Source organism: Apteryx mantelli, chromosome 5, assembly GCF_036417845.1.
Source record: "Apteryx mantelli isolate bAptMan1 chromosome 5, bAptMan1.hap1, whole genome shotgun sequence".
NCBI lineage: Eukaryota > Metazoa > Chordata > Aves > Apterygiformes > Apterygidae > Apteryx > Apteryx mantelli.
The window spans coordinates 74,080,329-74,107,157 of record NC_089982.1 but is presented as its reverse complement, the minus strand read 5'-3'; the positions used below and the strand labels follow the sequence as shown (position 1 = coordinate 74,107,157).

Sequence of the window (26,829 nt, the reverse complement as noted above, 5' to 3'; positions counted from 1 at the left end):
TGCTCTCTTTTGTGTGGAGGACTAGAGGCAAACTGTGGATCTTCTGGCAGTGACTCCCTCAAGGCTAAAGCTTCATTCTCCCCAAAGCTGTTGGCTCTTTCACATGTGAGGAATTCATCACTGCCTCATGTTACTACTCCAAGGACAGGCTGCCCCTCAAATAGGTTGAGGTATAATGCGGAGTGAGTCTGGCACTGCCGTATTTTTACCAGCTTTTAAAGAATTTCTTTTTCCCCTCCCTTTTTATTAATATTTATCTGCAAGAAGAGATCTCCGGAAAAAAAAATTCCAAGTAATGAACAAGTGGGAGACAACAACAACTTCTTCCTGTCGTCAAAGCTGAAGCTGGAACAGGATGTTTAAGTGATTCACTAACCAAACCAAATGGGAATTAAAACTCCTTTAAACAGTTTTAAGCTCTTTGTACTAAATCCGTTAGACCCACATACCAGCCTAATGAGATGGACGAGGAAACAGTTACAGTTTTTCAAAATATAAGGGAAACCTAAACTGCTAACACATATAGGGACAGAACTGACGTTACTAATTCAAATACATATGCCCATACACAGTCAAATAGTAGTTGATTTCAATAAAGCAGGAGGGGTTTGCTGTCTAAAACGTGTTAATTTGACACAAACAGTAAAATAGCAAAACATCAATCTTGTCAACATCTGATATTTCTGCTTATGCACCTCATAATGTTTTTTTTCTTCCATAGAGTCCAACATAAGAATCCCGATACTTTTTTAAGCAGTGAAGCACTGAACCAAGTGTTGGTTCATCTTTCATTTAGATGAGCAATTAATTTTATTCCAAAGGGAAAATTAAATCTGAGCAGCATTCAATAGTCACTATCTGCACACCTTCACAAGTGTAATGGTCTTTGTCACATAGTTAAAAAAGCAAAGCACCATGCCTTCTCCATGCTTTCAGCCTAAAACCCCCCAGGTTTGATATGCACCCTAAAGGCTTATGCAAGAGTTGGACCTGAAACCAAAAACGTTCCCAAGGAAGCAGCATTTCTCAAGGTAGAGAGGCCATCTGGCATCACCTTTCTTTGACTAGTTTAAGATCAAAAAGATATGGTTCAAATAAATATCTTTGGAAGAGATAATTGTCCTATTAGAAGCAGCAGTACTATTTCTGGAATTAGGAGCAAAATAACACCGACACAGAGCACATAAGATTACCTCAGTTTGCGCTTTTGGTTCTCCAGCTTTGGCCCTCTCAAGCAGTTCCTCAAAGACCACTTCAGGTTCTTCCTTCATGGCCTCTATAAATTAATTTTGGCAGAGAAAACTGTTTACTAGCAACATTTAGAATTATTTTATAAATCGTTGATATATTTGGCTGAAGAATTAGAGGAGCATATACAAAACACACAACACGAGGGTTTTACAAGAACTGCAATGCAAATTAACTAATTGCAATATTTACACTCTACCTTAATTTCCTACTTCAGTGCATTTCCTGCTACTTGTTATTTAGTACCTGCCACAGGGTGATATATACAGTTAGCATTTTCTCATTTACTTCCACAGGATGAATTTCTCAATAGAAGAATTTTCATTGCAGTAAATATGAATACCCATAAAACATGTGGTACGGATCAGCTGTTGTAATATTATTATTCTTATTCCTGGTAATATCTCATTCAAAAAGAGCACTTGAGTCTTCCACCAGGGAGCCTGTTTATTCAGTAATAGAGCCTTTGAAGAGTTTTGAATAACTAACAAATCTTTAAAACATATCCAGTATATTTGAAAGCTCAGCTCTTAATCTCTGGAGTACACAGAAGCCAAACATGATTACATCTTTATAAAACTCATTATTTTGTATCCAGCTCAACACTTGATGCTTCATTTTCTTCCCTTTATTTCTGATCTTATACATACACAGATTTAAACAATTTTATACTTCTTCAAAAGCATCACAGACCTTTATTTGATAACCAGTGTTTGTAAATAAATTCATGCTGTGTGCCATTTTATGAATGAAGACCAGTTTCATGGAAAAGCTGATGAATGCCATAACTGCTACTTTTATGAGAAGACTCTTACACTTCCAAATTATTTGTGAAGAATTTTAGAGAGTAAAACAATAAAACATATATGCTCTAAGTTGGGTAAGTGTAAGAAAGGACAACATACCACTGATTCACAATGACGCTTTTACTAACCAGCCTAGAATTGTAGCTATAAAGGAAGATCCAAACTCAAAAGCAAGCTCCAAAGCTTGACCTTTACCACTTTATTCCACAAGGTCACCAAACACACCATTACACTTGGTAGGCTATGTATTCAGGATGCAAACAGAATGAGAAAGCACAGTTAGGAAGCAGAGTTTCCAGACATAAGAAAGCAACTGAGAGAAGCATGCTGACATCTGCTCAAAGTTACAGACTTTGGTCTCTACCTAATATGGGCAGCAATAATGCAAGAAACTTGGTGAGTAGCCGAGTTAGATGAGGTGCCATTTAATATCAGTTATTTTCCAAAAGGTGGTAGGAGGGAAGAAGTAAACCGGATTCCAAATAATTTCCCAAAGAACAGCACTAGGTACATTCTTTAGTATCCCTGGTACTGGGACTATCTCCAAACAAGAACAGGCTACAAGCCAATGCTTTCATTAAAATGGATGCATTTTAACAAGAGCAAACCATGAAGTAAGTTTTCTCCTTTACCATGCCACGGTTTTGTCTGCCAAGCTGCATTCGGAAAAATACTAACACCAGATTATAACATATTGTCTAGCTAAACAAGGCACATAATGAAAAATAATTTTCATTTAGTACTCCCTCTTTTCAGAAAGCTGTAAAAATATTATTGCAAAATAGGCAAACAGCATCGCAGCAAAATTAACCACTTAATCTCCTTGCCCTGATATATAAGCAACACCATGGGACTCTAAACAAGCCAGAAGCCTGTTTTCCAGACGGCACCGCTCACAGCGGCACACATCACCCAGGGGCTCTCTGCTAACAATAAGCAAGAAGTCACAGAAAGGAGCATACTGTTTGAAAGCAAAATATAATATTCATCCATCTACTCCACCTAAATGAAAAAGGCTTGACAAGGCAGTAGTTTTTTGTTTATTCCTGTGTGTATATTTGTTCATAAACTTTCTCTGAATCAAAATTTCAGCAGCACTAGTCTCGGCTATTTTTTCTTTTTTTTGCTGTTCAGTATTTTCTATGCTTTGAGGAGAACATCACAAACATCAGTGATACTCTTTGGACAAACCAATAGAGAAGGCACCATTCAGAAGCTAAAGTGTTTTATAATTAAGTAGCATTTACATACAAAAAAAAATTAGAGAAAGCAGTTTGCTAAACTGATATAAGCCCTCACAATCAGAATAAACTGAAGAAGCACATCATGAAGCAGTCTCTCCTTGAGGAGATGGAGATGGCTGTACTAGACTGAGGAGCCCAGTCTTACATTTCGTAGGCACAATTCACTGCAACAGCCAGCGAAGGGGCCAGTATACGTAGAAGCAATGGGCACTTTGGCAGAGGTTCACCCTTGCCCAGCAGCTACTCCTCACCTCAGCTACAGCAACAGCTGCAAACCCACTTCTCCAGAGCAGCTCAGCAGCAATCTGCACAGGCAAAGCACCTTCCTCCCTCTCCAGCTCCATTTGCCACCCACAGGAGTAGGGCATGGCTCTGGCCCCTTCCACCTCTTGCTCAGGTAAACGTTTGTTAGATCAGAACATTTATTACAATAGAAAGCTGTAAATCATTCCCATTTTGTTTCTTCAATGCTGGGATATGGGTACTTTATGGCAATTACATCGCAGATCAACATGTAAAATAATTTGCTTAGAGAAGACTGTTAAAAAAAAAAAAAGGCAAAATTAAAACCATGCACTCTTGCGGTCCAACCATCATAAGCCTGGGGGAGCGCAGGCAGCCTTGTTAAAAAGTTTGTTCTAGTGGAGCTGAGCGCCAGTGGAAAGAATTGCTTCATGCTGTTATTTTGAACCTATTACCCACTCCCTCCCACTCATTTATCACTTTTGACTGCCTGTGTGCCATCACATATGACCTATAAATGTAAAAGAAAGATAGCTAATTAAAATTACGTCTGTGGGTTGGTTCTGTAGTCGTAGGGCAGGGGTGAAAGAGCTGATGGTGGTGTGTTTTGGAGATCAAATTTGGAACAGCTTAGTTTCTTAGTGTTCCCATCACTTGCAGTACTTTTCTTTTGCTTACTTTGTAGGCCTGGCTGAAAGGTTGAGCAAAAGGATAACATCAAACTGTGTAGCTAACACATCAATTTATTTCTTCAAAATATTTACAGGAATCTTAGAAGGTAAAATGTGCAGTCAAAAGTATGTTTTAGAACAAGGATGGACAATACAGACACCTTCCTTCAATTCAAGTGAAAACTAGGAGGACAAACACTCTGCAAGAGTAAACAGGCTAAGTGATGATCTATAACCGATCAACCTTGTTCTTTAGCATGTGTTTAGCTAGAAAATCTCTTGATGTGTATTCCTCCCACATAGAACTACTGCAGTTGGAAAAGCTGTCAGTAGAAGCTTTTATTTTCCAGCTTTGCTAAAAATTGATGTCTTTTTAATGTCAAGTTTTACTCTGTCTTGAATATAAAAATTTCCAGAAGAGAGTAACATTCATTTTACAATACTTCATGCATCTTCTATGACAATTAAAATAGACTTCACTAGCTGCTGTGTGTCAGGTGCATTTATGTAAGCCAATGAAGTCTATCAGTTATTCAAGGTTCACAAGCACTACAGTCATTCAAATCAAAGTATGCAAGTGAAAGCACACGAACTGTAGGTGGCCCTTAGCATTCATATATGAAGCAAAATTAGACAGGACGGTGAAGTAGAAGGATAGCTAGGACTTAAGATTTGGCTTTAGTTCTTGCTCTGCCACCAAGACCTTGCGTGAACCTCAGTACATCATCAGGCTTCTATATGCTTCCGTCCCTAATTTACAAAACAAGTTAGTTATACCTTCTCAGAGACAGGACACTCAAAAATCACAAATCATTCAGAGGATACTGGAACAATTACATTATTAATAAAACTCAAGAACTTAAGATATGAGCTGATGTGGTGCCCTTTAATTTTCCCAGTTCCACTTCAAAATTGTAAATATAAAAGTGATGGAAATCAAGCTGGAACATTGTCAATTTATCTACAGAAGCTTCCTTGTTTTTCTGTAAGGCACAGTATCTATTGCAATGAGAAATTAATCACATAAGCCTGCATAATGCTTGTTATCTACAGCATCCACCTCCTCTTATTTTGTGAACAAACTCCTATACAGGCAGAAACTGTAACTCTTGCTCAAAAATGTGCATCTTCTCTAAAAATAAAAGTTTTGCTCAAAATATGAGTTCCTCTATCTATCTAGCTGTGCCCACCAAAGCATATCTTTCCTCATCTCCCTGCATGTGTGCACAATTAGAGACACAAAAAAGTGGAAGCAAATATATAAATGATTTCTGATCTGCCAAGGATGTAGCAGATGTGTATTTTCCAGTCTGCTACTTTTATATTCTCATACTACAGAAAAGTATTTAGGTCTCTGAAAGGCTGCAGAAACATCCAGCGTAGGTATTTAGGCATTTCATTTAAATGTTAAAGCTATCACTTAGAATGCATTTTATTAAAACACTATTATTTAAAAAGACTCAATACAATGAAATCCATGAAGGGCTGTAACCATTTCAAAGTCATATATAGCATTTAAAAGAGTAAGCTAAAGCTGCATATCATTAGCTGATAGATTTTTAAAGGTGCTTTCAAAATATATTACTAGCATAATTTTCATTTACTAGTGAAATGTATGTTTTCCAATTCCAGAAATGACTCAAAACATAGAAGTAAATCTAAACACAGCTGTTTAAATCGTCAGGTTGTGGATAAGCTGATGAATATGAAAGACTACTATTTATCTTCTGAAACTTTATACATTAAGTTTGATATTGACTACCAAAGTAAGATTCCAATCTAGAGAACAGCCTTGCTGCCATAGGCTTAAACAGAAATTTACTATTCATTTCAACAGAGGCAGGCTCTTTTACTGCTTCTATCAGGCTTTTACAGGAAAGAGGAAATGCTGCAAAGGGAAATATTTCAATTTTAAAAGAATACTAAACAACACCATCTTAGAATGCAATTCCTGCCCCTTAACTCTGAAATTTATCAATTAAATTTACAGAAAGGCAGTTAATCCACAGTAGAAAATTAGTCCAGGTGAGATTTTAAGCACTGATATCTCTCATTATTATTTTAGAGTTGCAAAAGGAATACATCATTGATTAACATGCATAAGCCTCTTCTTTGGAACACATCAGGGATTAAAACAAAAACAAAAAAAAAAAACAAACAAGAACCATTCAGCATTCATACAAGATTTTGAAGAATGGGCTTACACAGCCTAGAGAGGAAATCTTTTCAATACAAAAGACTTCAAGGAAGGCAAAAGTTGGCCATGGTTGTCGTATAGCTTCCTTCTCAATGTCCTAGCACAAATCAATGGTGGATGCTATATAGCCTTCCTATTGACCGCTGAAATGCATCATCTGTGAATTGCTGTAGTTGAGTTAACTTGTTGCAAAGTTTCTGATGTTAGACATAGCAGGTGTTTTACACACAGTTTAGACAAACAGGGATTAAAAAAATATTGGTATTTAAAAATACCAGCATCAATACACTGTGTATGACACTTTCATTCATGAATTCTAAAATGTTTAAAGGTACATAAGTAGTAATCCTCACAGGTAAGGAAAGAGATTTTTAGTTATACCTATACACATACATAGTAGATGTCATCCCACTCCCCCCAAAACCACCCCAGTTTTCCGAATTCCCTTCTGACTCCTAGAAAACTCTGTGTTCCCTCAACGAAAGAAGTTTTAAAGTTATTTCATGCAGAAAAAGACAATACAGTGCACAGAGAATAATAAAAATGTTTATTGATGTACTTTCCTACCAACGCAAACATACTTCAGCTCTCAGGAGAGTGGACGTACCCAGAACAAGGGAGTTTTAGCACCTCATTTGCTATTATCACCCACTGGCCAGGTGCACAGAGCCCTTTCTTCTCCCCATTTAGATCACAGCCACATCAGCCCCTGAATTTTCCAGATAAGACAAGAGCAGAGAGCACATGAAGGAGGAATCTCAAAAGCTAGAAACTGATATTTTAAAGTATTATTATTTTTTAAATTATACACACTCTTTGAGCTAAAGGTCTTATTTGTTCACAGTTATATGGGCCAGTCACAAAAGACAGTTATGTTGCTATGCACAATATATCAATTTTTACAAATACACAGGCCAGGCACTTCCAAGTTCTTTGAGCAGTGGAAACTAATGAAGAACAGGATAAAAGGAAAACTGAGAGCAGTTTCTCAGACAGGAAGCAATAATGAAGACAAAGCATTCATTATACATGTATATAAGTATATATGAAGTAAAACTATTGAAATATATAAGTTTAAAAAGAAATTATAGGTTTTACAAGTGAATATTAAAGCTGCATGGAAATGCTACTGAACAAAAGATTAATGCATTAAGCAACACCCACACTAAGTGTATGAAGGAAGTCTGCATGGCATACACACTTTACATGATCACGACTACAAGCATTCATTTGGGCTCAGAAAAGAAAGTGACAAGGACTTGCAGGAGGAGGAGGAAAAAATCCATGTGTTTGGAAGAATAAAGGATTTTAGATGACAAGATACGAAACAAAATTTCTGGATTTGCCTTCCCATTTCATTATTATAGGTAGGAGTTCTGAAGTGACTGAAAATAGTCAGTAAGAATTAGGTGTACGCACAATACATATGCTACATTCAGTCCTAACCAGTGATAACACACTTCCAAGCTTATTGAATACACAGCTAGAAAAGTACGTAAGCATTTTTACCATTTCATGAGAAAATTTGACAGTTGTCAAAGTTGGAAATTGCTACCAAGGTGGCCTAGTAAAATGGCCCAAACAATGATAAATAGTGAGTCTCCTAATATCTGGTATTTGGTTTTGCAAATTTTAGTTTTTTTAGTGTAAGATTTTAAATGCAGTTTCCTAAATGGTTTGTTTGAATAAAAATGACAAAGACATGCTGTGAAAATCAGAGCAGCAACAAGGCCAGAAAACAATGATGACCTCAACTACCCTCACAGACAAAAGATGAATATCACATTCAGGATTGATGTCAAGATCAAATTTTCAGACAAATTTAATAAATGCTTCATGAAGCATCCAGTCAGGGAACCCAGAAAAAACTCCTGCTTCTAACTGAGCAGTGCACAGAACCTACTTCAAAGGTCACTGAGCCACTCTGTAACAGCAGCTTAGACTTAACACCCTCATAGGAGTGTCAGAAGCCAAAAATCCACTATGGTTGTATTTAAAAGAAAACATAAAAACAAGGAAGTTTTATTGAAGAAACATGGGGCAGTCCAAAAGACAAAATGTTTACAGGGAGTGGAAAGTAATGTGTTTTTAGAGACTCAAAGCACATACATGCCTATCAAAATAAAACTTTAGGAAGACCTAAAAGCAAAGCCAGCATGAAAAGAGGAGGAAACAAAACAATAATACACAAACAAAACAAACAAAAGTAAGAATGCATAATTCAAAAAGCTACAGTCATGCCAAAATAAATCAAACCAAAAAAATAGACACCCTCCCCTCACCCAGGTTTAAGGTTAGATTTAAAACATATACCATGACAAACCAAGAGAAAAAGGTTGGAAGAACAACTTAACAACTTGATGCAGGATCTGTTAGAACTTTTTATGCCCTCTTCAAACATTCAAGGAACAAGTAAGCTTACCAGTGAGACTATGAGGCCTATAAATAACTATAGTACGACTGAATACTTCAAAAGGAGAAGACCACAGTAAAAAACCTAAATGATTTAGTAAAAGATATTTTTCTCCTGGCAAGTAGTAGCATGGAGAGGCTCCCATGCAGGAACTCTTTTTCTTTCTTTCTTTGAACGAAAATGTGTTGGAAGAAGAATCTTAAACTTAAACATCATATTTTAAAAAGAAGCTATGGAATGTTTTAACTGTATTTATTAAAGTGTTCTAATGGACTAAAGCCTATTGAACTACATACTACGGTGTCTAAGCTCTCACTTAAAACCTGAGGAATGGAAAGTGGCAAACGTGCCACTGGAGAAACCCATGATAACAGAGACCATTAAGTCTGATCTCCATACAAGGCAAATAGATAAAAGAAAAAATTAAGTCCATGGAGGGGACAAAAAAGATACACCAGGAAAGTCAGCAAAGCTTCTGCATAAGAAGCCTTGGCCTTAGTCCTCTCTGAAGGAGTCAAAAAGTTTGAGGACAGGCAGATCAAGGTTATATTTATATCTCCAACGGTGCTGAGTAAGGCTTCTCACAAAGATCCTCTAAAGAAATTAGAGAAAAGGATGTTACATGGATAAACAAGAGAAAGAATGAGAGTAAAAATACATAGCTCACATTCTCCCTGGGGAGCGATTATCAGTTTAGACCTACAGGGATATGCGATAAAGCCTATATTATTCAACACATAAGCGATGTGGAAAAAGGGGCAAAGACTAAGATGACAATCTGCTGATGATTACATGTTATTCAGAGAAAAAAAAAGAGCAAAGAGCACAAAAAATTGCAGAAGGATTTCATGACTGAGTGATTAAATGATAAAAGGGCAGCTGAAATTCAGCGTTGGTAAACGCAAACAAGAAAAAGCCATCCTATCACTGTGATACACAGTGATAAGCTCTGAACTGACTATTACCATTTGAGGAGTGAAACCTTGGAGTTGTAACAGTTTTATGAAAACAGGAGATCAGTGATAGTAACACACTATTATTCAGGACTTTTTAACCTGGAGAAGAAACTGAGGAGAATTATGCTAGAAGTCCTAAGAACAATGAGGAACACAGAACGTGTTCCTATTCAATATCTTACCAAATACAAAAACCAAAGGGCATCAACCATCACAAGCAGTCAGAAGGTTAGGAGTCTTCCCGAAAGTCAATGCCTTCCCAAAGGTCAATACTGGACAAACCAGCAGTAGAAGAGAAAATCCAGAAAGGGCTATTAAACACAAAGACCTCACCTTTGGGCCAGTAAATCTCTAAGCTACAAAGCACAAAAGAAGAATATTCTGAGAAGGAAACAGCTATCTTTGAGCATCTTTAACATCTCAGTAAAATATGAATATAATGAAATAAGGAGATTGACACCACATTTAAGAAAAGCTCCCCTGCTCTAACAGGCATGCGGTAAACAGCAGTGTATTCCCACAGAAAAGATAACAAGAATTTTATACTGCAAGAAGTTAGCCACGGCTCAGATTCCCTTACAGTAGTAACACCAAGCATTGATACCAGCTCCTGCAATCCTTCACACAGATTTTACAGACAGTAACCAGAATATTATTTGAGGTAGGGGAGAGGAAAAAGCACAACAGCATGCAGAGGAAGGATAACTACACTTTTTATTTTTAATAGCTTTATCCAGAAAGATCTTTCCGCTTGCATAAGTGGATTTTGTATTGATAAGAAATCACAGGATGCCTAGCATTTCCCTCAGTTCCATGCTCTTAACTGACAAGAGTAATTTACATGTTTGATAAAGACTAGTATGGAACAAGCTTTCATCTGCAGATTTTTCCCACCAGCTAAATCACTGAGGGGAGCAGGGAGTCTTCCTTGACATTAGATCTTCTCCCACACTTGTTCAAGTTCTCCAGATACCATGAAGTGTACTGATGTCTGAATTGATCTATGGCACATACTGTGTCGGGCTGCACTTTCTTGAAGCTTAAGGCCTGCATCACTTTACAGCTTGGGGATTCTTTATCAGGAAGGCCTTATTTTAACAGAAGTTGAAAGGAAGTAGAGACCAAGTTACAAAGAAAATTACTGTACTTTTACTTTGATGGGATACCAATATGAATAATCTATGCTCACTGATAAACTCCAATCATCCTCCATAAAAGGAGTCTGAACAAATAAATATGTATGGAAAGACAGATGTAATGTAGAGAAGATAGATATAGGATTAATTACTGTATTTGAAAGAGCCTCTTCCATGACTTCCTCTATGATGAGCTTAAACCTGGATATTTATTTCATCTTTTATGTCTAGAGAGTTCTGCAATAACATGGCTTGGAACTGCAACAGGTAAACCTCATCCCTTAGGTGCCTTTATTATCTTAACACTTACAAACAGAGCCAAACTGTTCTCCTACTATAGTAAGTACTGTAGTTCAGAATCATAAACCCACTGTGTCAGAAGTCTCAACATGGAAACTAGAGTTTAATATAAATTGTAGCCATCTCACTCAGCATTGGGTAGGCTTGAACAAGAAACAGCCAGTAACAACCCAAAAACATGCTATAAATTCTGTCTGCAAGAAGCTAGGCTGGGGCACAGAAACAATGTGTATCACCTTGATCATTTCCACAAACATCTACAAAAAGAGAATCATCTTCCTGGAAGCCAGTCTCTTTTCAACATTAATTTTTCTTGGAGAAGTTGTACTTAAGGGCCTCCAAATACATTCTATCCCCTGGATTTAGGGCTTTCTGCAGAATAAAGCTAAGATAACTAAATGGGAAAAAGCACTGTTTGACTTCTTAAAACCAAGCATCCAGGAGCTAGAACAACCCACCTGCAAAAATGGTGTATTTGCAGACTGCTTTGAAACATTGGATCCTTTGGGCACTGACCAACAGAGTCGTACAGATTCTCAGACTGGTGTTCACAGTAAATTCTGTCTCCTGCCCACCAGGTCTCAGTCTTTTTCTCTGCTCCTCTGATATTCACCTTTGCTAGAGTTATACCCCAAAAGAGAAGCTATTATGTTAAAAAAAAAAAAAAAAATCAATGGAGAACTTGCTACTGAGATCAAAATGATGAGCTGTAGATAATGATCTAGTCTTTTGGGGCTACTAAAAAGAAAGCATGACTGAAATATCAAAAGTAACAGCATGACACTAAACTGAATCAGGTAATTTGTAATGGAAGACTGGGTGAATTTGCTTTAAGTTTACAGATTAAATATATTAGCTATAGAATATCACTTTCTTGCAAATTCCTAGCAATACTCCATTTGCTATTAAAAAGAAAATTTTACTATTTTGAAATCTGAAGACTTTACAGCATTAAATAGGAAACAAGAATGCATACATATAGAGAATAAATAATGTTGGCATATTTGTTCAAGCAATAAAAATATTCAAAGAAAAAGTAGGAAACTAAATGCCTATGGGCATGCCTACACAGGGATATTGACCAAAACAGATATAGCAGAATACACTGGAAGGTATTTCTTTTGGAGTCATGTGCTCTTAATACACTTCCAAAGAAGGTGCAGAGATGGTAGTTATTCTAGAACAGCATCACACAGGATTTTTGGAATAGTGTTCATTTTATAAGCACAATTCTGATAGTTTTATTGTTTTAAACAGCAAATCCAAAAATTTCAGGGAACAGTTCTCAGTTCTTTAATAAAGTTTTTATTTTAGCTACAAAACAAGCTTTCTAGAATCTGGGTGACACTTAAGAGCAAAGACAGACATATTAATAACAAAAAAACCCCTTTTATTTGCTAGAAGATGCTATGTAAACATATCTCCAAAGGCAAAGGTGTTTGATATATTTTTCTTCAGCAATGGGAGATTTAAAACAGTTCATCTAGGGGTAGATTGTCTGTTATTGACGTGCTTTTAGAAGAAGCTGATCTGTACATTTTGTAACAAAGATTAATGTTGTAATAGCTTTTATGTGTCACCGGATTGCACTATTGGGCTTTCAGTGTTGAGAAGAGCCAATCTGAGTCTCTAGAGAAATCCTCCTACTCACTTTCCATAAGCTCCAGAATTTCACTGGTACTGTGTGCAGTACCTATGTAGGAGTAAAGTTTCTAAAAAGACTCATGTTCCACTTTAAGCTTCGCACTAGGCATCATGTCATGAACATGATTTGTTCATATAGAGTATAAGGACACAAAAGAGCTGACTGGAGATGCAGAAATATTTTATAGAGCAAATATCACTGTTTTGTTAGTTGTTTTTTACTAACGTTAGACCATTATTTACTCATCTGAGGGTTAAATCCTTTCATCCATCCAGAAACCTGCTAGCTTATCTTATTGCAAAATAAGGGCTTGATACAATAAAGAATACATTGCACATTGTTCTTCTATGCATTTCAGCTTTCACACTATGACCTTATGATGGTCCTGCTTGCCCCAAGAACAATTAAAAACAATTAATTTATATTAGCATATGTTGTCAGGCATTCTATTTTTAAAGGTGATAACAAGAAAGGGAGAGAAGGGAGTGACATTTGTTTAAAGTGGTGCTGGAGTCTAGGACTCAACCCTGCTTTCTCCAGGAGCAAGAAGGCTTCTGTAGATATGATAGTCTTAGTCACACCACAATCGCAAGTCATCAAATAGCATTAAATTGAAAAGGGAGCAACTTCTGCACCCCCACAAAAGGAAGGCAAATTGTCAGGAAAGCAGTGAAAAAAAGCAGGTAGGTGGAAGGCTAAGAGTGATGATATTATAGACACTATAAATTTTAAAAGTGGAAGGAAAACTATTCTTAAAAGGTATTTCTTTCTAGCCTAGCTATTATTGTACAATGATCATTTAAGTCATTTAAAATAATTTCACACACGCAACTAATGAGACAGCCCTTCTGCATTTTCTACACAGGATTCTTTATGGCAGGAGCACCTCTGATTAACTTCTTTATCAATAAGTGCTGAGATAATTCTTTAATGTGTTCCAAAATCGGAGAGTTAAAAATAAGCAAGCTTCCTGCCATTTCTCAGTTGAAAATCATCATCATTAACCCTCCCTGCAAAACAAAAACTTCCTAAAACAAAAAAACACCCTAAAGAAAAGTAGCATGAGAAAGTTGAAATCATAACTCTCACCAAACCTACATATTTTTTGTAAGTGAAAATTATCATAACATCTGCGCAATGGTCAATGGAATTTCAGTGCAGTGCAGCTCTTCAACACATATATGGTCTATCAGTTCATTAACCTGTTGCCTTAAAAAAAAAAATTTTGCAAGTCCACAGTGCCTTATTACATTGCTTAGTAAGCACTTCAATAGTTAACTGCCTTTGCAGAGAATTGGTGTTATTTCCCAATTTACTTTTCCAGTCTCAACTTCTAATTTTTGCAATGAAGTAGGCCTTCTGCTTTTAAGAATGGCCCTCTAACAGCACAACAGTTTCAAGTCTTTCCTATGTATTGACTTACTGTGGTATAATAGGAACTTGTTGCAGTCATATTTGAAGATAAATATACAGATATTAGGTGCGTTTCTAAACGTTTCCCTCAAAAGCTACTGTGAAAATGTCTGCAGATGTTAGTCATTCTCCAGAAGTTCTTGCTGTTGATGCATTAGGTGCATTACATTAGAAACTTGCTTCAGATGAGGAACGTGCTTTGAACTTCCCAATTGTTCCCATTTATTGGGTTTTGTTTGCACAGTGGAAGGGCACAAGTACTATATTGCTTTTTAAAAAAACTAAATTGAAAGATGGTATTTCAACTGCTAGGTTAAATTTAGACCTGATTAAATTTAGTATAAAGTAGAATCTACAAGATGTAGGAACCTTGGGTCCTTAGCATCAAGGGCTTGACAGATCCACTCCTATTTCATTGCACTATCTACTAATATGAACACTGGTTTTCTCCTCCTACCCTTCTGCTGCTCATTTCTCTTCCCCTAACACCTTGGTACAGGGGTGGCACAAATGTATTTTGATCATGCACTAAACTAGATCAGGAAATATATCCACCTGAAAAATAATGGAGGTAGAGGAAGATTGAACTAGAGCACTTTCCTTAATCTGGTTCATTGCGAAACTACAAAAATTTTTCTGCTGGCCCAGCCCATTGGGCAAGAATGAACGGTGAGGACAACAACTTCACCTACCTATGGAGAAACAGTTTTTCATCCCTAAGCAACACACAAGTACGTGTCCAGCACCAGAACATGTGCCCTGCAGCTTCAAAGATGCAAGACTTATTTCTGATAAAGGAAATACGTTCTGCAAATCTTAGCTATCTGCTGAAGAAAATATTCATATATTTTGAATGGTGAAAAAAGCCATGATGGAGAAATATGTTCTCACATAAGTGGGTGTCCAATCCTACTCCCACAGAAGGTAAAAACACCAGAATGCTACTGACACTGATAGTAGCAGACCTGAAAATGCTAATTCCCATGGTTCTACAGTGAGTATGACTGTCCCAAAATGCTACCTGAGAATACAGTCATTGACTTTTGTTTGGATAGAATCTTTTTTCCACACTAATGTTTGGCAAACGAGCTTTCAAGGAGCCTTAGTAATTACAGGCAAAGTTTGAAGGGACATTAATAAACTGACAGATAAATTGTTAAGCAATTAATACTTCAAGGCACAGTCCTCCCCTTTTAACAATCAAAGATTTTTCTGAATTTTCCTCAAGCTTTGCACATCATTTCACTTTTCCTCAAGAGTTAGTCTGTACTGAGCTGTCAGAAACAGAAGACAAGTTCTAAAACAGAGCTTTGAAACAAAGGTTCTTTGCAACCTTAACTGGAAGAGGCTAAGACTGAGAATATTTGCAAGTTGGAGAGGTTCCCTATTCATTAGCCTTCATTGACCAACGCACTGGAAACACGTAAATTGTTTTGGAGACTTTTTTGTACTATTTATAAATTCCAAGTCTCACAATTTATAAAATAATCCTCTCCTGAGATTAAAAAAAAAATTACCTTCCTAAATACGAAGCAGAACTCCACACATCTACAAACAAAACATAAGAAATTGACTCCTGTCTGCAAAGCTCTCAGTACAAATACCTTCCCCATACGTTCTGGATTCCAGAACAAGAGATTTTTGTGCATAATTCTCTAACAGCAAATACATGGAAAAGGTAAAATTAGTTCTATAACAAATAAGATGCCTCTTCAAGCACCACAACTTAGTCTCACAGTGTTCTCAAAACTATCCAAACTCTCACCTTTGAATTCCTACCTGATTCAGCTTCTCCAACCTTACCGGTCAAGAAGTGTACATGAACGATGTAGAAAACAAATAAACCCCCTTTCACCTGCTTACAAGAAATTATCATCTTCACACTGCTTCCTAGATTTCTCTACTGCTCTAGGATATCCTCTTTTACCTTCCTTTCTGTTGCTGACTGGAAGACATTTCCCTATATATTTTTAAGATGACACTTCACATGCTAGAAAGAAACTACTGAGCCATTACAAGAAGTGGAAACACCTCCTGATAACCTGCAGCACAGTAAATATTCATCTGGGGTGAGAATCAGTCTGGTTCAAGTTACTGTTACAGTTGACTTGGAGCAATGACTTGAATCCAGACATCCCAGGCAAGTATCCAACCATTACTGTATTGTGAGATGTTTCAAACCCACTTTTCTGAGCTGAACTGGGCCACAGAAAGAGCTATTTAGTAGCTCAGCAATACAGAACACTTGGATGTGGATTCATGCCTCTCTTCCAAAAAGGTTACATTAATAGCAGCAGTACCCAGATACCCACATCTCAACTAAGTGAAGATGTTGATGATGCTGTCTTTTTTTCCTATGCATACACAGAGGAAATTATTTCACCAGCAAGAATGATGTTTTTAAGTCTACTTGGGGAATTCAGTGTTGGGGCCTCCAGGGCTCTGCTCTGAGCTATTTCTTTGTGCATTGCTCTAGCTCTGTATATCCGAAGGAAGGAATATGCATACCAGGACTGATGAAATATAGATGCTAAGAAGATGCAAGTTCTTACAGGGCAGGTAGCAGCTGGATAGAAGTTTTGAGCGGCTTGTCCACCCAGGAGGCAGAAAAAGCTTTTTGGGAGATTTGGATCTTAGTCTGCTTCAACAGTCTTCACCAGACTTCATCACCAAGCAAGCACTGATCTTCCTTGCTATAGACCATGTTTCTCTTGGCCCAGACAACTAAACTAATGGCAGAAATTTTTGTTTAAGCAACTGGCAATTCTCCTGTAATTGCCTTACATGAATACTGATGACTCATGGTTTTAAATTTCAGAAGCCTTAATTAGTAGGACTCACTCACTAATAAACTTCCTGTCCAGACACATCCATGAAAGAGTAACAACTCTGATTTTTACATAAAAGTCAACACATTGTTATTCATTACATTTCTAATACATACACAAAACCCAGTAACTTACATAGGCAGAAGCTTTCTAGAGAACATAACAGCTTTGGGTAGGAGTAGGAATAAACCCCCACTTAAAAAATATATATATGTGTATATATACAAACAAAACACTAAGATCTACAAATTATCTTAAGCTTACCAGCTGATTATTGGTGCTTCCACCAAATCCAGATTTGATTTACATATGAAATTCTCAAAGTATTGTTCCTTCCCACTGTGAAATTAATTATATAAGGAATAACAATAAAAAAATTACCTCGTGATAGATTAGCAGAAGGTGGGCTGAAAAATTGCTAATAAAAATTCTTTAGTATAGGCATCTGACCCAAACAAAATACGTACCCAGCTGAGGATAAGCATGTGCTTAAGTGCTTTACTGAGTGAGAGCCAGAGCATTCATTCCTTTCCCGGATTATCCTGCAAGATATGGATAATGCTGTAGGACTAAGAAATGGGTGTTTCCAGGAAACAAATTATTTAATGTTCATATTGATGCTATAGCTTTAAATCCAGTCTATATGAGCAGAGACTGGGAAGAAAAGGTACAGACAGGAAATACAGGTGCTTTTGGCAAGAATATTCCAAGGACATGAGGTAGATAGGCCTTGAGGTAAAACTATTTCAGGACAACGTTTTCAGATGAACACAGTACATCTCCTTATCCCCAAGAAATCATAGCTGTTTACTTAAAAATTAAATTATTTCCAACAAATTTAAGTTTTTCAGATCTTGTACAAAACACAAGTCATAAATAAATAAAGTGTTCTACATCTTTTATATATATTGTAATATCTTTTACAATAATTTGCTTGCTTTTTCTGTCCTTTCTTACATCATTCTTGGTTTCAGTCATCAGAGGATACTAGTGACACATAGTGCCTATTCAAATTAACTGACTCCTTAATCGTCCAAGGAAGAAGTCAGAACTAAGCCTTTCCAAGGGATTTTGTTATATGTAGTGCATTTGTCCTTTCATAAAACCAGAATACACAACAGAACTACACACCACGGCTAAGAGATTGGATCCTCCATTCCTCCTGGAACTATCAGCAGTTTGATCTTTATCTATTGATAAGGGCTCCAGAGATTCTAGGGAATACCTTCTTTGTCAGTTTGAGTATTCTGAAAATTGCCAAAGTGCCAATTTTCTGTTTGGGGGAACACTTTTCCTATTTATGTTTCCATAAGCACATATTTGAGTGTGTGAACTTCTGACGACTTCTAATGCTCCTTCTGGAGTATTACTAAAATCCTTGTTTTTAAGTTTTGATGACCAAGGCTGTAGTGGGTGGAAGAATTATGGTATTATGGCAAATGACATAATTCAAAAATAACAGTAGAAGAAAATAGTAGATGAATAAACATTTTCTCATTGTCACATTTGTTATCTAAATTCACCAAAATCTTGGCTGTAAGAGACTGCCATGACACAAGGGCAATGGCAGATCATTCTGCAGCATTAAATACTTGAATATATTAAAAAGGGGATGGAAAGGGCAATTACAGTGACACCAAGCACTGAAAAGATTTTCACGGAAAGAGACTTAAAGCAATCAGAAATGAGTCATGACTGAAATAGAGAAATACATCAGTGCTCGATATTCCTCTTTTATAAGAGCACAAACAAAAGCACCTACATTAAAAAGAACAGCATAGGGATGCTCAATCATTCACAGGCCTGTAAAGAGACAGGATTGAGACAAAACCATATTTTTAAAAGTCAGATATTTATAAGGAAATCTCCAAATTAGCTAGAGAAGAATACCTGACAATCTCTTTTCAAAATACCACTAGATTGATAGTTTGCATTCATTTTCATAATCTTGCATGAATGTGGGCACAAACAACAGAAACCTAGGCCCTCCTCTTTTAAATGATACTATAACAAAGCCCAAGACATCTCCATGCTGTATTCCTAATATTGTTGCTATACTCTTCTTATTGAAGCATACTGAGGAACTGGAAAATGAAGAAAGGGAGAAAACATACCGTTAGTACTGATCCTAAATTAACGATCATGTAATTAACGTCAAAAGTGTCAATTCTTCAAAAGCTCTGAATTATTTTACTGGTGGGCGAGATGAGAAAGTTGGTAATGATACCGTGAGGCATGTCAGAAATTCAGGTATGCAAAAAATTTATATTTTCTTAGTTTGGAATGCACCCTTTGGTGTCAAAGAACCCATAAGGTTTGAAAATCAATTTTAAATTAGATACAAATAGTAGATGTGCTAACACAGCCACAATATTGGCCTGAGCCATGTGCAGAGCTCACCTGCACCTGACACATCCCAGCTCACCTGCACCTGACATTCTTGCATTCACACAGTTAATAATTTTAAACTCTTGGATAACCTTATTACCTTCAATAAAGCAACTTATATTTACAAATGTAAGGGCAGGCACATAAACTGCTTCAGAATCAAAGGCCCAGTATTAAAGAAAGCTAAAGAGCAGTAATCTTGCTAGACTTGGAATACAAGAGTTCTTGCACAAGTGTTAGATTACAAACTGATTTTAAAACTGTAACTCAGCTGCTGAATACAGGAGCCAGACATTTTTTTTTCTACCTTTCTTTCTACCTAGCATGAGACATTTCTCTCATCCCACCATCGCTATTCATAATCTTCCCCCCCTGCCCCAGTGTCAGCCTATTGAGTTTCAAAGTACCATTCCGACTTTGAAATTGTATCATGATTCTTAATCCGACTTCTTATTTGCCTGCTAATCTTAACTTGATTTCTGTTGCTCTGGTTTCATATATCAGTTTATATATTCATCTACATCAGAATTCACATTAAAGCTATAGTCAGCATGTTGTCTAGCCAACTGAAGAAATTAAATTGAAACCTTTATACTAAATTACATTTAAGTCTTCCTGACAGTTTTACAAACAAACCTCGTTCCTGCTGCTCTGTGCACACAGAAAAAAACGGTGGAAGAAGTGGAAAGCACGCACACAATAAGCGGCATGAGAACAGTCTGTCTTCTACAACAATAGGTTAAAAAACATTAGAGAAATTTATTTATCTGCTTGACATTTTCCCTTTAAACGGGGTTTAAAACACACACACATATATACAGACATATACATAAAAATACATACACACATATATATGCACACACACACACATATATGTAGGTATCTGTCAATCTCCTAATGTTTAGTGCAAGTCTTGCATAAAAATTACTTTCATACTTACCGTTTTTTTCAGCTCTCTCTCTACTATGGGAGTAGCCAGGAACTGAAGAAGAAAAAGTTGCAGCATCTCCTGAAGGTGGTCCAGATTTCTGACTACTCTCACTGTGGTCCACAGCAGCAGCATTCAGTTGGGATCTTCCAAGATGCAGCTGTGAGTGAGAGGGACTTGAGGGGGGATCAGGATTGGAATTCATTTTAGCTGCAAAGGAAGAAAAGAATAAGGATTAATGATTACTTTGTAAAACCAAAAAAATTTAAACATCTGAATGTATGCATACAATTAGTTGAACAAAAAGTCTAGAAAAGGGTAAGAATGCTGGCAACTTCTTCAAGATGTATTTATTCATTCTTGCATAATTCCAAGCATGAACAGTTATTATGAAATAAGACTTATCATATTTAGAATTATTCAAGAATAGAAACTGTCTTTTCTCACAATTAAGTAAGAGTTTTTCTGTACTTGAAAATCAATTCTAAAATTCATGGATCAATCCTGTAAATATTGCATAGTTCCTTTGAATCTAACTTTCTGCTTACCCGCAGAAGAGATAAAGACAAGCAACTATCTTTTATAGAACAGTATTGACATGTCTATACTGACAGTAAAACTCACTCAGTATCAAGGGCCTGGTTTACAGTCACCACCTCACTTAAGCGACAGGGAAAAACAAGAAAGACAAGGCGGCAAAGGAGGAGAAGGTGTCCAACTCAGTCACTGAATTGAGTGGAAGAAAGATGGGGGGAGGGACACCACCAGATCTGCTCTTGTGTAGATATTTGCAACAAAAAGACAGAAAGAATGTACCCAAAGTTCTCTATTTCCCATTCAACTACTATCTGATTTTATGGAATAGAATTTACACAAAACCCACTGAGGCAGAGAGGGAAAGGTCTTCCAATTCCTTACAAAAGGAGGCCTTATAATTCCCACTGTAAACCTTCTCCTAAAAGGATAAGGAAACCTGTGTTCTAGAGGAACAGTTATAAAAATTTACATACTGATTTAAGGAAAAAGTACTGAATGAAAGTTCAGCTTTTACAAGACAGGAAGTATATACAAGACAGGAAGGCATGCATATAATGTCAGAGTATGATGCATACTAACTCCAGCTGCTTAGAAGCAATTCCCTTGAAGGTATCTGCCTACAAGCTACACTTTTAAATTCTGTATATTCAGAACACTGGCCCAGAAATGGTCGCATAAAAATAAAAGTTACATAGCCAACATGAAAGATCAAATACCTAATTTAGCTGAAACTTGAATTCTGCTTAAAGAGAGGACACTAAAAATAATGACAGGATGCTAAAAGTACCAGCAATATTACCACTGTGACACATACGTTTTGCAATTTAGACAACTCGCCTAAAACCGAAGATATTTTGCTGAGCGAAGTAACTGCATTCCTGTATTACTGTTCTGTATGAAGTTATAAATAAACCAACAGAGCTTAATTCAGCCTTCAGACAGGCCTAGGAAAACACAGTGACTGAAATACTTTCCCAGAAAACCAGCAGGATTATTTTTAACCATTATACAGTCGCAAAAGTTACTTTACAGTTTTGGTTTAAGCGTGACCTCGGCGCTTGAGAAGCGAGGCGAGGAGCACGACAAGACCTAAGGAAGCCCGGGGCGGATGCGCCCCGCGGCCGGGAAGGGCCCAGGGCGGCAGCGGCGCCGCCGCGAGGGGCGCGGGACGCGCAGGCAACGCGCACCTCCGGCGCGGCGAGGAAACGCTGCTCCCGCACGGGTTGCTCCGCTCCGCTCCCACCCGCCTGGGAGACCGCGGAGCTGGCTCGCTGTCAGAGGAGGAGCCCTCCCGTTTCAGGCGCGAGCAGAAACTAACTCTTAAGTTTGATTTTAGGGTTTAGTCCGTGGTTTAAAAGAAAAAAGAAGGAAGGAAGGGAAGGAAGGAAGGAAGACAGGGCTTTTCGGGAGCCCAGGACCGCCCGGGAGGCAGAGCCCGGTGGCCCGCGCCGGGCCGGGGCGCAGCGGCGCGGGCCGGAGCCGCGCGGCCCCGCGACGCCCGCGGGACGCCGCAACTCACCGCTGCCGAGCCGCGCTGCGCCGGCGGCGGCGGGACGGGGGAGCCGGCGGCGGGGGAGGGGGCCGCTCCGCCGCGGCCCCGGGCGGGCTGGGGGCGCCGCGGCCCCGGGCGGGAGGTGCTGCCTGCGCCCCGCCCCAGTGCTCCCCGAGCCGGCAGGGCCGAGGCAGCGGCGCGGGCTCCCGGCGCGAAGTTTCTCGGTGGCAGCGGCAGCGGCGGCTGAGCGCGGAGTGGGGCCGCGCCGCGGAGCCCCCGCCCCAGGGGCGGCCCCGGCCCGCCCCGGCTGCCGCCCCCCGCTCCGCGGCGCCTGGCGAGGGGGCAGCGCCGCTGCCACTCACCGCCCGCCGGGGCCGGCAGGAGGCGGGAGCCGGGGCGGGCCGCGGCGGCGCCGAGCGGCCGGGCCAGGCCGGGCCGGGCGGGGCCGCGGCGCGAGGGCTCTTGGCGTGCTGCCGCCGCGGGATGCCGTTGCCCGCGGGGGCCTCGGGGAGGCGGCGCGGCCGGGCCGGGCAGGGGCCGCTCCAAGATGGCAGCGCGGGGCGGCGCCCGCGGGGAGAGGCGGCGGCGCGGCCGGGCCCGGGCCGCGGCCTGCGGGGGCCGCCGAGCCGCCCTGAGCGGCGGCGGAGCGGCGAGGGGCCGAGGCGCCCTCTCGCTTCCGGAGTCAGGCCCTGAAGCCGTCCCGTTTGGGCGCAGAAGGAGGGGTTTTGGGGTAGCTCTCACCACGCGGTTAGGGAAGGGAGCGGCCGTGGCCCTCGCAGCCGGGGCGGGCCCGACCTGCCCCTTCCTGCGGGGAGGCCTCCGCCGCACCTATGAAGTGGCCTCAAGTCGGGGCGGCTTGCGTGGTGCAGCTGTGCTGGGCCGTAGGGAAGAGCAGGGGCAAAGAGACGGGGAAAGTGCGGTAACTAGGCGACTAGTCCTTGCTGAGTGCTCCTGTAAGCGTGCAGGTTACAACGGGCTTCTGTCACGTGCGTGGAAAGCTCCTAGGGGGAGTGGAATGAAAGACGCAAATTTATCCCAAAGTGTTGCTGCTCTTCTGGCAGTAAACTCACTTCTCTCTAGAAATAATACATTATTTCTCTTTTTTTGAGCCACTTAAAAAAGCAAACAAACTATCTCAGTCTCTGTGTAGTGCTGTGAATAGCTCCTAATAAATAAAACTGCAAACTCCAAACAGGAGATTGAATTTAAACTTGAGAGTCATTCAGATGAGTAATTTAATCACTTCAGCTGATTTTCAGAAGTTCCAAGTTTGCAACACATCATGGGGAGCTATAGTATGTCTCATTTTTAAAATGTCAGTTAGATCCTACTGACTGATTTCACTACATGTTTTTTTAATCCCTAAATAAAAATGTGGTCCCCAACGTCCAGGCTTCCTTTACTATTTCGCTTCCTTGGAAGTCATAATTCTTCCTTTTACCCAAAGTAAACATAGAATTAAACTTCCAGTTACCGTAAAGGAAAATAAAATGTGGAATAAAACAGGATTGTTTTTAAGAAGAAGCTTTTGTAGTCTGAATCTAATAGTGTATTACCAGGGGCCTAAATTGCCTGTCTTGTGTTAACTGTTTAGTTGTTTCTTTAGACTGATGGTATGATTTAACTCAGGTATGACAACTTTTACTGCAGCAATCTGCTCCCCCTGCTATTCACGTTTGCCTTAAGACATCGTTCTATACAACTGATTTGATATTTAGTGGGTGTGCTTAACGGATGTGACTGGCATAGTGAACAGGTGGGAATGAGGGTGGTAGCTGGAAAAGCAACAAACAAGGAAGTGCAAAGTAAAGCCTCCCTCTGCTGCTTATGCCCCTTCCTTTGCACCACAAGGCACAGTCACATGTGGCACAAGCCATTCCAGAGGAGTTAAGGTCAAGGTTAAAACTGCCCCCACTGAATACTAACCTAATTAACAGTGAAACGCAGTGTAAAATATATTCTGTGGTTGCTTATGAGCAGTCTTACACTGGATTAATGCTGTTGCTGAACTCGATAGGATCCTTACTTTAGAAAATGCCAGCTAAAGCACTACAGTAAATGGATTGTCGCTTTTTATAGACATACACCTATTATATATAAATACACATAATGTTACTGAAAGGGAATCAAACTCAAACATGGTGGCAGCTTCCATTATCAACCCCACTGTTTTCACCTTGGCTCACCTTTCCCCCAATTGATTAGTTTGCATTTGGCATTATCACAAATTGCCAAGTGTTACAACTAAAGAGAAGAAACGTGGAAATACTGTAATAATTCATTGCAACATCTTTTTAATTTCACTTACATACTATGATTAAAAAAATCCTATTGCAACAGGAACACAATAAAAAGCCTGCAGTTCATCCTGTTTTGTCTTCATTAAATAATCAATAATCCGTTTACAAATGTTTTGTAAGGTTACAGAATGGTGTTAGTTGACTTTAGCTGATTTCTGTAAACATTGTTTACTCAAGATACAATAAAAGGTAGTATGAATGATAGCCTGAACATCTTATGGGCAGTACTCAGATATATGCTGAAATTAATTACTTATTCATATACTCATCAGTGAATTCTAGAAATATAAGTGAACAGGGACATCTAATGATCCAAGTAACTCATAAAGCCTCTGTTAAGCTGCAGTGACTCTGGAATGTGCTACAAGCTCTGAAGTTTTCACTGAAGTTCTATTGTAAAATTTCTATTCCAGCATTTAAGTATGCGTGTAGTATTGAAATGGTTAAAACGGTCTGTCTCTTAGAAAATTAAATAACAGTAAGGATCATGCTGAGCAACATCTTGTTATTAAATCAATCAATGCAAACTGATTTACCTATCATATTGCTGAAATGAAATCACATTTGTAGCATTGCTTGCATACAAGCAGCTTCTTACTGGCCCAGAGAAGGAACTATTCAAACAGTTCCTAAAAGGCAGAGAGAAAGCAGTGAGAATCCAAGAGAATAGATCTGAGTGAGTCACTAGTGATTAGCCTTGAACTCTGTATGCTTGTCACAATACCTTTGAATAGGAGTCCATTTCTTTAGTCTATTTTACAGTCAGAAACAGATCTGAGGTAGTTAGCCTGGATGTTTCTGGAATATGATAATCCTAGCAAAAAATTGCTGGCAGTACTCTTGTTATGAGAGAAGGACTGAAAAATTCATAGAAATGTCAGGTGCATCTTCAGTAATTACATATTATGAAAGGAAGGCATAATTCCGTGACAAAGAGAAGACAAAGACAAAAAAGGAAGTAATTCTGTATTATGAAAACTGAAATATCTAAGTGATGTTAAATAACCTATACTAAAAGTTGTCTTAAAATTATCTTTTTTGCCCCACCTTTCCAATTAAGAGAACAGCTGTTATTTCAAAATAATAGGCTTAGTTGTTTACTCTGTTACACCCATTTTAACAGTATAATTTAATTGACTGAGGAATTACATCAGCATAAAATTAGTGCAATAAAAGCTCTAGCATGCCTCATGAGCAGCTGGGACACTATTTTTTCATTAGACTAAGGACCAACTTAAACCAGACCTTTTTTTTTTCCAGACAGCATGTAAGCCTCAAGCAGTAAGCATCCTGAGACGATAGGCGTAGAATCGAGAGAAGGGTCGACACAACATGATGTCAGTGGCTAGGGTGTTAATGCCATTTGGGATGGACGTTTGGGAGGAAGAACTAATAAAGGCAAAGGTGGGAGAAAATGGAAAGAAAAACATGAGAGGAAGAAAGTGAACACAAAAAGGAGATAGAAATAGGAATTGAGGAGTTACGTGAAGACTGGGGATGAAGAATCTTCTTCTCCGGTCTGTGTGTTAAATACCACTAGCACCCCAGCGCTGGGGTTAGGATAGCCTGTGGATAGCCTGTGGTTTTCTCTGCGCAGGCAAAAGTACATAGGGTGATGTGAGCATATTCCCCTGCCCCCTGCTTTCTTAACCTGTCTCTTTATTCCACTGCCCTTATGCCAAATAGTCTTTGGATGGCAGCATGCAAGTAATATTCATCATCTTCGCATTATATAAAATGGCAACACAGTAATTCTCCCATAAGCTCGCGTAGCAGTAAGGAAAGGGACCACATTTGCCTTTTCACAAATGTTCCGTTTTGTGGCATCAGATGTTCAGTTTTCTATTTGTCTCTACAGCTATCTTTTCTAACCACGGACATACACTGTGAAAAACAGAAAGATTTTAAAAACAGGTATAGATACAAGCAAAAGCCACACAGGCTGTAATTACATAAGGCAGTGGACTTTTAACAGTGCAGCTGCTCTGAGATAACTCATCAGCTGTATGCAAAGGGAGCATACTCCTCTTGCACTTCCTCGAATGTTCTGTGCTGTGCTTTTCACAACTTTCCTATGAGACAGC

At 39.0% G+C, this 26,829-nt stretch overlaps 1 protein-coding gene across 3 annotated transcripts in view; it reads right to left on the bottom strand.

Moving 5' to 3' along the window:
• The window catches only part of WFS1 (wolframin ER transmembrane glycoprotein), a 38,232-nt gene extending 15,682 nt beyond the window's left edge, over positions 1-22,550 (bottom strand). Inside the window, exons 1-3 of one of the 3 annotated variants that reach the window (XM_067298246.1) lie at positions 22,473-22,550; positions 20,429-20,626; positions 1,194-1,276 (exon numbers count right to left, since the gene is read on the bottom strand). In XM_067298246.1, the coding sequence (XP_067154347.1) occupies positions 1,194-1,276; positions 20,429-20,621 (276 nt within the window). In that variant the 5' untranslated portion in view covers positions 20,622-20,626; positions 22,473-22,550. Of the gene's footprint in view, positions 1-1,193; positions 1,277-9,960; positions 10,059-17,567; positions 17,643-20,428; positions 20,627-22,472 lie in introns of those variants that run through there. The other 2 variants (XM_067298248.1, XM_067298249.1) reach the window with 2 other exon arrangements.
• Positions 22,551-26,829: the final 4,279 nt, after the last annotated feature.